Source organism: Anser brachyrhynchus, assembly GCF_964034855.1.
Source record: "Anser brachyrhynchus genome assembly, chromosome: 8".
Classification (NCBI taxonomy): Eukaryota; Metazoa; Chordata; class Aves; order Anseriformes; family Anatidae; genus Anser; species Anser brachyrhynchus.
The window spans coordinates 1,696,665-1,711,158 of NC_137702.1; the positions used below are offsets into that span (position 1 = coordinate 1,696,665).

General features: G+C 43.9%; 1 protein-coding gene and 1 long non-coding RNA gene across 8 annotated transcripts in view; one reads left to right on the forward strand and one right to left on the reverse strand.

Annotated features, from left to right (window-relative positions):
• Positions 1-14,494, reverse strand: part of IL12RB2 (interleukin 12 receptor subunit beta 2) — a 21,656-nt gene continuing 7,162 nt past the window's right edge. For all 7 annotated transcript variants that reach the window (XM_080601405.1, XM_080601402.1, XM_080601407.1 and 4 more), the window contains 10 exons: positions 14,333-14,477; positions 11,507-11,586; positions 7,336-7,555; positions 6,200-6,400; positions 5,091-5,192; positions 4,853-5,008; positions 4,430-4,567; positions 2,918-3,005; positions 1,779-1,878; positions 1-1,482 (listed from right to left, as the gene is read on the reverse strand). In XM_080601405.1, coding sequence (XP_080457531.1) covers positions 967-1,482; positions 1,779-1,878; positions 2,918-3,005; positions 4,430-4,567; positions 4,853-5,008; positions 5,091-5,192; positions 6,200-6,400; positions 7,336-7,555; positions 11,507-11,586; positions 14,333-14,477 — 1,746 coding nt within the window. In that variant the 3' untranslated portion in view covers positions 1-966. The remainder of the gene's footprint in view (positions 1,483-1,778; positions 1,879-2,917; positions 3,006-4,429; positions 4,568-4,852; positions 5,009-5,090; positions 5,193-6,199; positions 6,401-7,335; positions 7,556-11,506; positions 11,587-14,332; positions 14,478-14,494) is intronic.
• On the forward strand, positions 8,372-14,275 carry LOC308198648. Its single transcript, XR_013954075.1, has 3 exons — positions 8,372-8,762; positions 13,040-13,102; positions 13,181-14,275. It is a non-coding gene; the product is annotated as an uncharacterized lncRNA (long non-coding RNA).

Sequence of the window (14,494 nt, forward strand, 5' to 3'; positions counted from 1 at the left end):
TGGGAGCAAAGCTTCAGCTTTGTTTTTAAGGGTGTTTTATTCTGTGCCTAGCTGCACTTGAGCTTGAACAGAGAAAACAAAACTTCAGGTTCCCAACATTCTATTTATAAATACGCATACATACGCACACTGAGTAAACAAAGTCATTACACGTGTAACATGGCCTCCAAGCCTGTAATTAGAATACTTCAATAAATCATTTAAATTCTCCCCGGTCCATTTGGCTTACTGTGTACATGCGCTGCCTGTTTCTCTATTTCTGGTGAGGATTTCTTTTCCAAACTGAGCCGTGGGGGCAGGCTCCTGGTGGAGCTGCTCAGCCCCGCTGCAGAAACAATGAATCGCGCGTCCTTTGGGGCCCGCGTGGGGCTGTAGCACCAGTGTCATGGGGACGCAACGACTTCGTGCCAATGTTCTGTCTGCAGAAAAGAACGCTGTGGGGTATTAGGCACGGCAGTTTAGCACCAGCTCATGCAGGTTTCCAAATGCTGCATTTCTCAGTTGGGTGCAGCTGGAGCATGGACTGCAACCGTGATCCTGTCAGCTGCCGAGGGCTGACCCTTACAGAAGTCAGTGCTCGCTCTTCTGGGCAAGCATTGTTTTAAATGATTTTTAGCTCGTGTCTGATGTAGTTCAAGCCAGACTTCGTTGCTTGTGGTCAGCGGGACAGGGACCTGAGGCAAACCAGGCTGTATAAAGGCAGCCTGAGCAATTAAACTCTCAAAAAGCCAGGCTGCTGAGCCCCAGCAATCCTGGCTCTTTTGTCTTTAATTCTACCTTAATGTGCTCTGTGGGCGAAGAGCTGCTGTGTTGCAATGTAAGGCACGACTGACACTGCTGGCAAGGTTTGTGAGCCGGCTTTTGTCACCTAGAGGTGTGACATGCACGTTGTTGTACTAGCTGCAGTGAAACACGCTGAAATACTTCACTGAGGTACAGAAATCAAGGCCAGTCTGTTCTGTCCCCCTACCTTGTGAAAGAGCTGCAGTTCAGTCTCACCGTGTCCAAATTAAGTTTCCCTCCATAGGAAAATACGGGTGTCAAAAAAGTTGTTGGGAAGACAGAGAGCGGGCTGCACTCGAGCTCCTGGTGCTCGTCAGTAGTGTCTGTAGCAGGGGACAGGATGCCTGCGGGCAGGTAACCTGGAGCTCTGTCGGTGATGGGGTTAGCGAGGTACTCCGAAACACTTTGCATTTGTTCCGTCACCTCTGCCATCTTTCTGTACAAGTACGGGAGCTGATGTTCGTAACTGTCTCCGTCTGTTGTGCTGGGCAGGGCCTTGTACTCTGACTCCTGCTTCTCAAAGCTGCTTTCCGAGTGCCAGTCGTGATTTTCACTGCCGTGAACGTTGCTGAAGATGAGCTTGTCGTGGAAAATCTGGGAGTCTGCCTTTATGAAGCCCTCCTCTACCTCTATTGTCTCAGGCTCTTCAAAGCTGCTTGTGTCCCGCAGGAACAGACTGGAAGGCACACTCAGCTCGCCCTGGCGGAGGGGCACACGTACAGCAGCCACGTTAAGCCTGCAGTCAGTACCTTGTGACCTCCCACCCCTGAAATGCAGGCACCTCTGCACAGCGGCTACTGCTAGAAACAAAAACCTCTGCGTTGTTCTTGCATTTGCGTGATGCATACCGCAGCCTAACGCAACGCAGAGCGGAGCTTATCCAGCGCCAGAAATTGCTGGATTTGCTGCATTAAGGGATTACCGACGTACAAAGCTCTGATTGCTTTTTCCGCTGAAGATGGTGGGATTAGGAGAAGAAGAAAAGCGTGATTTACCTTCACAGAAGCGCAACTCTTAGCCCACGTAGCATTAGCTGGATCTGGGATGGCTTTGTTGTGCCACTGAGGCACAGTGGCAGAAAGCAGAGAATATAATCTGCAAATTGAACACGTGAAATTAAAAGCAGGAATGCCAATAGCTGCAAGTGCTACTGAACTGGGCTGTGCTGCTTGCGCACGTAATTACTGACGAGCTCTGTGTAATCACAGAGCTGCGTTAGCAGAGATCAGCAGAAACCCGGCCTGTGTGGGACGGGCACATCCTGCTGAAGTTTTTGGGAATGCGTGGGTTTCGGCTGACTGGACAGAACAGCTTTCCACTTAGGGTTTTTCAAATGTTTGGGGCCATCACAACACTTCAAGAGCATACAATAATTCCCCCAGTCTTAGTTCAAATCAAGCCATTTTGCTTGTTGTTTTTTTTCTGACAGAGATCTGACTAGAAAAATCAGTATTCCCCTGGCTTTCAGGCTTACTCCTTGTTTGCTATTGCTGCTTTCCCTGCAAGTGGAGAACCAAATTTACATCAATTTAGAGATGAAAGGACTTAGGACAGGCAAGCCAGCCTAGGCCGAAGCAGGGAGATGGCATGGCTGGGGCAGGTAGCAGCCAGCTGCTGCTACCAGTGGGTGCTTGCTCTGGGTGCTCACGTTTCCCAGGTGCAAGGCCAGGGGTGAGGTAATGCTGAGCAACTCCTGATTTAGCAAAAATAAATGCTGCACAGCATCTTCTCCCCACCAGCCCTCGTTAGCTGTTCATGAGTAATCGCAGCACCTAGCAGAGCGTGCTAGGTATGGCCCCGCACTGCAGTCCTGGAAGCTCTGCCCGGGGAGGTGTTTATGCTGCTTTACAGAAAAATGGCTTTTAGTCGCAGTCAGACTTCGTTCTCGGGGAGTTACCATGGATTGTACTACTTCAAATTCATTTCAGTGGAAGCAGGCCTTAAACTCTAGATTAAAAAATCTGACGTGAACTACGGCTATATTTTAAGCACAGTATGTGTTCTTACACTCGTAATCTGAAACCTTTCTTCAAAACCATCTCTGCTGTTCCCCAAGATGCCCTGAAAGCACATTCCTGGGCCTTCTAACAAAACTGCCCTCTTCTACTGGAACAAAACAGGTTGATCTACTCACACTTTTCTTGCAGGACGCATAGAGCACACGCAGACTGAAAATACAAAGAAGCTGCACATAAGTACAATAATGAGCCAGTCCACAGCACCTGAAATACAGAATTGGTATTTTTAAATAAGAAAAAAAAAAAAAAAGGGTTCAAACAGGATAACAATCATGGCTTGACTAGTGTTTGCACTCATAAAACATACCAACATTTTTTTAGGCTTAAAATCAGGATTCTGAACGGACTGATGGCTTTTGGAGCCAATGGTACGTTGCAACATTAGCACATCTACTACTGTCTCTAGAGATAGCCCTCAATCCCAAACATGCCAATTGCTGTTCTCTCTCTTCTAGTACTGAACCTGCCCCTGACAGAGGAAGTCAGCTGGGGGTACTGCACGCAAGGGAGGGGTGTTAAGTAGAAAAGATCCTAGGGAGATCAGTACGTGTTTAATAAACTCTCCGTGACTTAACTGGTCTCAGTGAATAGCTTGGCTTCAACATGCTTGCACCATCTATTTAAAATGTAACTTTCAGAAACCCACGCTTTTCTGCTGGGAAAACTTTTAACTTGTCCAGATTGTTTTAATTCCCTAGATTTCTTCTGAGACCATGAAACAAGTGTGCCTCCAGAGGGCTATACAGCATCGCCAGGCTCCCACGCTGCGGCGATGTATTTCTGAACTCGTACAGCTCGGCTGCTTAGAGGTTAGATCCTTCCCTGAGTCTGCGTGTGGGTCTGCACAGAATGGAGCTGTTAAACCAGAGCTGTTGTCACTATTTTGTGCTCTGTGTAAGCCCGTCCCTGCTGCGGCTGCTGAGATGTGCTATATTTACAGGTCAGGTTCCCGTTCTCCACTCTGATTCCTGTTGTGGCATACTGTGAGGAAGCTGAGCAAAAGAAACTTTTTGACAGTACTTGAGCACAAATTTTATCGAATACCTTCTCAGGGTTTTTTTGATCTGGGCTCAAAACAAATATGATCAAAACAAGTCACCTTGCAGGACAAAACCTGATTACTTCTGTTACCTGTGGTTGAAAAGCTTTAGTCAAGGGGCTTGCTTTTGCATCCCCTGGGCAGCACAGAAGCAAGGCCCACACAAGATAGCCTTGCACGCTACACAAGCTCAGACATCGTGCTGTGCTCTTTGAGGTGACAGCTGCTTCTGCACCACAGTGAGGTTTCTCATGTGAGACTTTGAGGCAAGCAAGACCTGTACGTAGACAGGTCTGTGCCAGACCCTGATGTGCATAAATATCTGGGCAAGCAACTTGCAAGGGTCAAACCCTTCTTTCCCTCTTTGCAATAAGCAAGGCTGCTAGCCAGGAACTATCAACGATACAGAGCACAGCTTGGCACAAAACCAGAGGCGGAAGACAAAGAAAGCTATGGTGCATCTTAAATCCAGCTGAAAACAGAGATCTTCAGCAATTAAAAAGCGTGTAAAGCATTTCTAGTGCGTGCAAAACACTGGGCCAGGGACAGAACCTCTCTGCTGGGGGCAAGGGACCAAGAGATTCATTACTTTCCAAGCAAACTAGCTCCCTGTTGCCCCAGGGGCTCTCCCCAGCAGCCGTTGATGCTGTCATCCACAGGACGTAGTTCTCACCACGTTGTAGGTTTGTGATGTAAAATTTGCGTTGGGAAGTTGCGTTAGAAATGGCTGAAAGGAAGAGAGGGAGACGAAAATGAAGCATCTAGCACACGTTTTTACTGTGTTTAACACTAAAGAAAGAGTGGGGTTTTCAGAACTTGGAGCATGGAGAAGCTGTTCATGAACAGCTGTAGCAGAGATCTGCATCTGAATCTTGCTGCTAAACCTCATGGTAGAGTGGCTGTCTGACTCCTCAACCATATAGAGCCGTCTGAAGGCATCTTTCACCCCCAGCCCTCTCCCCTCAATACACACCATGTGCACATCACGTCGTTTTTTTCACCAAATACCTACCAAAGACAGCCGGAGCTACCTCGCTGTCCTTTTTTCGCAGGTATATGTTGTACCCCGTGATGCAGCCCATTTGCTGGTGGGAAGGGACGTCCTCCCACGAAACCAAGACACCATTTGTCTGTGGTGTTGTGTACATCTGGGGCCCAGCTGATGGTGCTACGAAACATAAGACTGACTTTTAAAGCTGAACAAGTTAAGGTGGCTTAAAAATATCTGGAAGGGTATTATCGCGATTTACCTTGTTCTCTTGAGTATCCCCTAACTGATGCCACTCGTCCAGCTCTGTCCAGATAAAGTGCAAATACCCTGATGTCATAGCACACGTTATCTTTTACGTTTTCTAAATAAAAAAAAATAAAAGTGGATAATTACCCAATTAAAGTATTTACAGTTATGGATAAATATTTTCATTACCTGCTCAGATCCGAGATGAACTGTCTGGTTTATTACACGTCTTTCATAAAGGAAGAAAAAAAATGCATCGTGGTCTCCTCTTTAGCTTAGCACAACCTTACCATGTATTAAAAAGTCATACTGACACTCCTCAAGGGTGAAACCCTTTGCTGTTTCATGAAGCAGTGGCTGACAGAAGACCTGAATCCTCCAAAGAAAACCTTGGACCACGTTTTGTGCTCGAGGTAAGCAGAGGAGGAAAGTAGCTATTACACAGCTTATTACTCTACAATATGACGCAGAGGGTTTTGCTACGTGTAAGGTCCCCAAGGAGGCACAAGAATCTAACAACCTTTCTTCCTCATGACTTCATACGAACATCCTCCCCCCAGAACGTTTAATGGGGGTTATGAATGAGTGACAGTAATTTATTTTTCTATTTTTTAAAACACACTACAAAGCAACGGCATGAGCTTTCTGTTTTTTTTCCAGTTGCTCAAGAGCAGGGATTTCAAATCCAGGGAGGCAGAGCACCAGGACGGAAAATAGGGAAGACTAACTAGAATAACACTGACTGTCACTCTGATTGTAACTTCACAGCTATAGCTGATATAAAGAATACAGCCACTGGTTTGGATCAATAGCAAATAACTGTTAGAATGGAAATACTCTAAGTCTTTAATCTTGTGCACCAGCTGAGTTTTAAATGTCTTGTTTCATTTCAGAAGGACTGATTTTTTTTGAGCCATTCTACTTATCAGGTATAAATCTCAGTTGAGGGACTGCTGAGCTGAGCTCAAAGCAGCCACTGATTTTTTTTTCTCCCCTATAAAAAGCTTTAAATACTGTAATTTCTTATGCTGAATTAGTAAAAATTAGAACCTGACTTGTTTCTTAAAAGCTTTTCAAAATAAAATGGCACCCAGCACTATCCTATTTCCACGTGGCAGTTACCTGATATCACTGTAGACAGGTTGGATGCTACAAGTTTTATCCAGGTCGGATGAGGTTCTAGGCTCTTCTTTCTGTGCGTGTCCATCCATTCCACTACGTATCCATTGACGAACGCAGTGGATTTATCGGGAGGTTTCCAGCTGACTAAGATGCTGCCATTTCCCATCGGGAGAGCAGAGACTTTCTGAGGAGGAGGTAAATCTTACATGGAAGAAAGAACAACCAAACAAAAACCACACCATCAGCACAAGCTTGCCGTAACCAGGTTGACTTGACAAGTTTGCTACATGTTTTTTACTGCATTTCATCCAGTTTGATGCTATGCAGTGTATGAAAATAAACTAAAATTGAAAGAAAAGGTCGTGATTACTAGGGTGATCTCCGCCTGTGCTGACAGGAATACAGCCATATCCTTACCTTGTCTCATGGTGTGGCGGTCTGAACAAACATAGCTTGGTTTACACCACCCCCAAGCCCTAGAAAGATACCGTCACAGCACCCAGTAACACCCCTGCTCCTGCGTTAGAACCACAAACGTGCAAGATCCCCACAAGACCAAAGCTCTTCCTTTCACAGCTAGGCCCAGGCTACTTTGTCCCGCAGGAGGAAATGTTGGGAAAGTCCCCAGTTTTTCATCTGTGCGATGAAAACACCAACATCTTTTCTGAATTTTTTTTGTAACAAACACAACTGGACTGAGCCTGCAAAGCAGTCCTTGTCTTACTGCCTCCATGAAATTATACACAGTTCTGTCTCTGCTGTGATTTCCCCTCACCATCACTCTCCCTTCAGTTTTCCCCTCTCCCATGACTTTTTATTTTTAATTTTGCATAGTTACTCTTCTGCTACGCCAGCCTGCCTAGCTTACAGGGAAGCTTACAGCCGTGTCAGCAGAAGGAGTTACAATTACAGCCGTACTAATTCAGGGCAACTTGACTTGCCATGAACCTGCACCCTTGCCCTTGACAACATCTGTAACTGGATCTAAAACTCCAGTCACTGCAGATTCACTGAGATCAACCCTAAGGAGCGCAAAGTGGTAGAATCTGAATGCTTCCGTGGCACGTAGCCACGAGAAGTGTACGGCAGAGAGCTGATACTACTTCCCGTGGCTCAGACCCAGTGGAAGGCCTTACCCCCGATGCCTAGGTCGGTCACGATGGCTGCAGGAGGTGAGCTTCCCCTCGAGTTATCAGCAGTGACTGTTATCCTGTAGTCCATCTTTGCAGTGGTTCTGGTGTAACTGGTTTGTGTCGTAACCTCTGCTTCCACCGCTTTGGAACCCCCGTGATTTAGTGCTTCAAAGGTCACTGTGTACTGCAGGATTCTTCCTCTTGCTTCTGACTTGCTCAGAGCCTGAAAAGAAAACGCATTTCTTACCATTTCAGTCTTCTGACACGAGCACGGACTGGGAGACAGGGGGAATAATAAATAACAGTAAAAACCCAACCACCAACACTCGGCGCGTTGCAAACACACTTTGATTGTACCAAACCCATGAGCTGCCTGGGAAGGTTTCAGAGCTGCTCCAGGAGGGAGGCACTGGTTTGGCTCCCCAAAAGGGGTGTGCATTGCCAAAGCCAGCTGGTTTGCAGCCTCTGCAGGATGAGCACGCAGTGGCCAACGCACCACACAGCTGCAGCACCGGCACAGCTCCCCGCGGTGAATTCTAGCGTAGAAAAAAGCCTTTCTTCAGCCACCACCAAAGCGTTATTTCCTGGCAATAATGAATCAACATGTTTTTCTTCCTTTCCAAGAAACACTACGTCCAAAGTAACACTTCACCACCTCCTAGGAGCTAGTGGCCATAATTAAAAGATCAGACAGATCACTTGACTCTCTATAAGCCTGCTATCAGCCCTCCAAAGAAAAGCCTCTTTTTCTGGAACTCCAGATCTCCTGCCCTGTGGCAGATGGTGGCTTCAGAGCGTCCCTCCAGTTCAAATGCTCAAGGTACCCAATGTAAGTCAGGAGCGTTCACCTGAAAGTAATTTTTTTTCCTCCCTTTTGTTCTAACAGAAAAGAAGTTAGTTACACTGACAATGTTACTGGCTGGACAACAGCAAATTCCGGCTAATGTTCTTGGTAACAGATGAGCAGTTTTTACTTTTTTCTTTTCTAAAAGCAAGAGGAAACATGGCGTGGCAATGCTAGAGGGATTGCTTGGTCACCTTGTTGAGACTGCTTTTTTTAAGAGATCTGTTGGCCTTAAGTACGGTTATGGCATTTTAAAGGCAATATAATTCCTCCTCAACGCCAGCCTGAGAATACTATTCACAAATGAACTGGTACTTCTATTACTACAAAAAAATAAATGTACTTTCCAAGCAACCTAGCTTTATCAACTAGTGTACTGGTTGCAGTTTCCCTTTTCCCCCGTGATTTTGCACATTTGTGTAACAGCTGTAAAATGTAACACCTGAGTTGAGTTCTCCCTTTGATTTTGCTGTAGCCCAGCCCTGTGACCTGCGCTTTCCGTTCCCAAGCCTTATTCCAGTTCCTTCACTGCTCTTCTCTTAGGAACCCACAGCATCTGGCCACATTTTTCCAGTCTCACCTTTCGGTAAGTCCCAAATTCTTCTCTTTCTCCAGACCGTAACATGACAGTGTGCTACCCAGCGATTTAGTGCCTCCACAAAGATGTTTTCCCCTTTTGTATGCTCAGTGTTCAGTTGCTGAACAGAGTTCCCTGGTACCAGTTATGACCCTCAGAAAGAAGGACCCTTGGAATCTCTCCCTTGCTAAATTTATTAGACTCTGCATCCATGTCATGTCGGGTATCTTCATATCGGATTGCTGGTTTTGTTTGTTTTGAAGCAAAAGTGTAACTGAATTAATTCCCTAATTATAGGGACAAGAACACACATTTTACCTGAAATTCTCTCTTAAGGTTACATATCTTTCTTTTTATTTCTTATTTGCTTTTCGTATGTAATTCCATTTTAGCGAAGCTCTTCAGCTGCTGAGCTGCTGCCCTTCCAAACAGAAATATACCTAGGGTCAGTGAAACATATTGATTTCTTTTTCTTCAGATTCAAGTCACGCTTTTCACAAGGGGAAAAAGAGCACTAACTGCATAGCTAGACATGTAAAAATGAGCAAGTTTTGATTTCGGTAAAATCTAGAATTTTAATAAAAGCCACAATGAGATAAAGAACTATTTAAACTCAACCACTTAAATACACATTGCTTTGAAGAGTCAATCTATACTGTCATTTGTAACACTTATGTAGCTGTTTTTTCCACTCTGGGTGACTGAAAGCACTCTTCATACTATCAGTTTCACAGTTTCCTACAGCTCCTACGTAGTTAGATAATTACGTTTGGCTGTTTGGGTTGTTGTTGTTGTTATTTTTTTGGTCATAACAAAACAAAACCAAACAAAAGGAAGTGGGAAAAAAACATTTAAAAATAGGAAAATGTTTGCAGTTTTACAAACACTTTGGCAGTGTCTCAGGACAAATACAGTGTCTGAAGCTATTCTGAAAACCTTTTGAAACCCTGATGAAACTAAACTGGCAATAGTTTCCTTGCTATTAATGGGAAGACATGAAAACATATACTGGTAGTACATTGTACGGTCTGTCTTCTGCTTTGGATCTGTTCTGAAAACTATAAAAACAACGTATCACACCCATTTTATGAATGATACTACAGGAAGTCTGTGTAGATAAAGAAAGCGTGGCCAACTCTCTACTGCAAGTTAAACATCTTAAAGCCACAAAGTCAAATAATTACCCGAGAATTGCTGCTTTCACTTACAGCGTAGTACTACTTGTTGTGGAGAGAAGATTTAGTATTTGGAAGGTTAACTACAGATTGAAAACTAGAAGTCAAAGAAAACGCGTGCTTAAAAAAAATCCTACTGGTTTTGAAAAAAACACTGCAACAAACACCCCACAATCTGAAGACCCCTCCTAAGACCTGACTTCTTAGTGCTGTATTGGTAAGACTGGAGAAAATGAGTTATCGAGCACCTTGGATGGCACCTTTCTGTATCAAGTTCCACAGAAAAGATGCAATAAGGAGCCTGTAAAGCCAAGTGACACGTTTTTATTTATGGCTGGCTGCCTTGCTTCTCTCTGCCGTGCTCCCCTCTGTTAATGCTGTCCCTGAGGTCCGAATCTGAAGCACGATGTGGGAGAGATGTCACTTACAGCTCCCTGCTGCCTGAAGACAAACTTTCACTGCGAATGTTGTTAGGGAAGAGCCTGAATTGGAAGTAATATGGAATTTTTAATCCGCGGGTAATTCAATTGAGTTTTAATCTGAATTCTTTTGAAGCTACTTTCCGTATGAGACATCATCATTTCCTTTATAGGGCCTCAGCCGCCAGCCCTCCAGCTTACTGAGCAGACACAAACAACCAAATACTTTCTGCCCCCTCTATATGAAAATACTTGCTCTGAGTGTGTCCGGTTTCAGATTTGCAGCTTTATTATTAGCCAACTATTTTGCATGTGGCTTGCCTGTTGCCTGTGTCACACCTGTACAGAAAAACAGTTTCCTTCTGCTACTGCAGTATGACGAGATTCAACTGACCATTGACAAAGCACTAACACGGACAAAACAATTTCGATTTCCCAGACTATATCCAGCTTTTAAAAGCTTCATATAGTTTGGTTATAATAAAGGCCTTTTAAAATAAGTCACCTCCTCTACCTCCCCCACTCTTTATCACCCTGTTTTTCATATCAGAGCAAAAACGCCCCTGAAGGGAGTTCATATCCAAAAGCACCCAGAGAAGGTGGGTGCCAATTGAGTATATGGGGCATGGCATCCCCCATTTCTCCAAGAATTTATCTTCTGACAGGGAATGGCAGCCATTGCAAAGAACAACAAGGTAGACAATGAAGAGAGAAATTCTATTAATTAAAAAAAAATAGAAAATTCTATTAACTAGAAAATATATTAGAAAGGCTACAAGGTTGTTATCTGTCCCTTTACATACATCATCATCAGAGACCCAGTGTGAAAATGGGAAGGGAATGTCTGTCTTTGAGAGAAAGGTGGTAACTGAGTAGTGATGCTTCCACTTTTAACGCCTGTTATCTGCTTTTCACTGACACAATGCTGGAAAGCTTTGGGAACTTTTAAGGGGACACTCTAGACTGAAAAGATTTGATTAAATCTTGGTGAGGAAAGTCTCGAGTAGTAAAGTTATTCTATGTCTCTGGACAAAGCAGTGGTAAGAGCCCTGTGCTCTGTTTGGTTAAAGACCCTTCCAGCAAACACGTAAAGTAGAGTTCCCCCTCTAAAGCTGCTGATTATTACTGTATATGCTCTGGTTTTACTTAAACGTCTTACCTTCCAAAAAAGAGAAATGTTCTGCATTTGAGAGTCCACATCCTGCGTTTTGTACCAGACATCTAAGAGACCAGTGGGCACTGGATGTCAAAGAAAAAAAGGGGAGCAGAATTAATGACTGTATTTTGAAGCAACCAAGACATTGAATAGGCTACATAGGTAAAAATCCTGAAATGACTAAAATTTAGGATTTAAAATCCCTCTGAAATGATGTAACATGCTGTGGCCTTTAAAGTATTATTTTGTATTTTAAGTCTATATTTGCTATTCCAGCTGGAGCTCAGCTGCCGTGATGACTGCACGTAGGACTGCAGTCACGAAGAGACCAAATCACAAGAATAAGAGAGGGTTATGCTCTTCCAGGCACTGTTTTGCACTCTGTAATCACTGACTTTCACGGGAGCCTATAAATCACAGTGACAGTATTAGTTCTGACCTTTGCACAGAAGTTGGGCTAATGAAGGTCCTTAGGGCTGGCTATATCAATTCTAAAACAACGGACAGCTTAAGGTGATAGGAATTTTGTGTACCCGCTCCTTGCTACCTGGATCTAGGCAATAAATGTCTTTAACAACTAGCTGGGTAGCACCTTGTCATATATAGCTTAAAAGCCCTGATCTTTCCAAGATTCTCCTTATGTTTACAGAATTAACGTTCAGTAGTCAGAACACCAAGCAGAATCACAGCCTCCTTCCAGTCCCAGGAAGATACTTCCCAAAAACCCTTGATGTGTAGAATGTTTGATATTCATTCAACTCTACAGTTTTGAGTAAATCTTCCAAAATAACACTAAAGCAAACTTCTCCCTGCAAAAACTACTGAACAATGTGCTCAAACAGTTCAGAATCAGATAAAGACATACAAAGAAAGCCAGTGTGATGAAAGATGATAAAGCTTGGTTCTTCAAGGTCCCGGCACACAATAAACTCATAAAATTACAATAAGTGTTACGGATAACAGAAGCAGCAGGCAGCTGACGCCCAACCCCACCTAGAATGGGACTAGGGCTGTCTGTTACTTGCTAAATTCAAGGACAGAAAAAATCCTCAATACCAGCAATGTTAAGAACTATTAGTCCTGTATATTGACTGGAATAGAAAAAAGAAACAGGACCCACAGAAGAAATAAAATCCAAATGCACTCACTGTGAGCGAGGGAGGAAGCGGCGAGCTCAAAGCAGGAAAAAAAAAATAAATCAGATTGCCTCTGTTGGACTCCAGCCCAGATGTTAAGGTTCATTTCACATGTGAACTATATAAGTTAGCTAGAAAAAAAATGCTCACTTTAGAACAGTGCTTGCATAAAGCAAGTTTTTGTGGCAGCTCAGGGCTAGAGAAACCCAGAAAAAAAAAAAAGTCTTAAAAAGGTATACTCCTGAATTTGCTGAACGCCAAACTCTCGTGTAGAACTTCAACTCCTTTGAAGAAGAGCAACCATTGTGTACACAGAGCTCGTCACCTGCAACCTCACCTTGCTAACACTTAGTCTGATGTCAGAAAACATTGATTAGCTGGAAATATTCTTGTTTTACAGCACTGGCTGGGGAGGAGGAATGCTGACCACAAACACCATAGCAACCCAGACTGCATCAGGAAGGTAAGAAAACTGTTGAGAGGAAGGTGGGGGAGGGAAGGAAAAGTTCACACCTTCTGCATCAATCAATGCTTCTTACAGAAACTGATGCTGTCAGTAGTGGTAAACAGCATGAGTAATAACTGCAGGAGCCTGAAGGTTTTATAGTAATTCACAACAAAAAAGAGCAACGAAAGCCAAGTGCAATATGAAAGGAGGATGCCAAAGCAGCCAACACATCTTCGTTAAAGCACAAACCTCTGAGAAGCTTTCTTCTTTCATACAAACTGACAGTTCTGCAGCCTGTGACTTCATACAGCTCAGTGGGAAGTCAAGCAAGCACATATAGGAGCCTGCAGCAACGCGAAGACCTCCAGTATTAGAACTGGTACAAACTAATACAGTTGCCCTCGTGTTTGCGCTGTGTGTTCCCTGGAATCTGCTGTGCAGTCCTACGAAGCAATGAACATTATCTGCTCACGTTGCAATTCATTAGGGGACTGCTCTCCGGAATGTGTGGCCAGGTTAAAACCATTCAGATCTCCAATGACTCCGCTACTTAGCGGAGGGAGCTACCTGGGAGTTCTCCAAAGGAAATATTTTCTTTACTTGGAAAAAGATGAATCGGCAAAATCAAACCATTTTGTTAAAACCTCCCTCAGTTCTGTTGAAGCTGACAGAACAGGCAGAGTCCTGGCCGATTCATTCAGCTCCTCAGCAAATTGTCAAGTGAGCTCAAGAACCCAGAGAGTGCTTCCCAAACCTGAGGTTCCTTAGTGACTGAGGGCCACTTGGCTGCCATCCTGACTTTTGTACGGTATTGTTGCAGTAATTCAGTAAAATGCTGAGATATGAACCAATACAAAACATTTTCCTTTTCACAGTTAAGCTGCACAAACTTTCTCTGACTTTTCCAGATGTGCAGGAATGCAGGAGGCTGCTGCTAGGGCTCCAGGCAACAAGGAGAAAATTTCTCCAACTTCCAGCAATGTCAAAAGAATATGTCCTTCAGAATTTGTCAATGAGCTCTTGAAATTCCTGTTTTGTAAGGAACTTAAACAGTTTAATTTTTTGTTCATGAGGAAAACTGTTCTGTTACACAAGTTCACTTCTCTGTTGGCTTTGTTTCTGGATTTACAGAACTTCTTACCAGGACTGAAAACCAAGCAGCATTTTGAATTCGTTACCTGAAGTTTACATTTCTACGTACACTTTAGAGACAGGTTTCGTGTACCAAACCACATATTGTATTACCTTCTTCTGGAGTCTGGGTTTGGAACGCACTCCAGTTACTCCACAGTCCTCTCTCAGGATGAATTTTACAGCTAACCTGAAATTCGTAGTCTGTATGAGGCTCCAGACCATAAAGACTGAAATTTTCACTATTTACGTTTTCAACCTTTAATGGAGATAAAG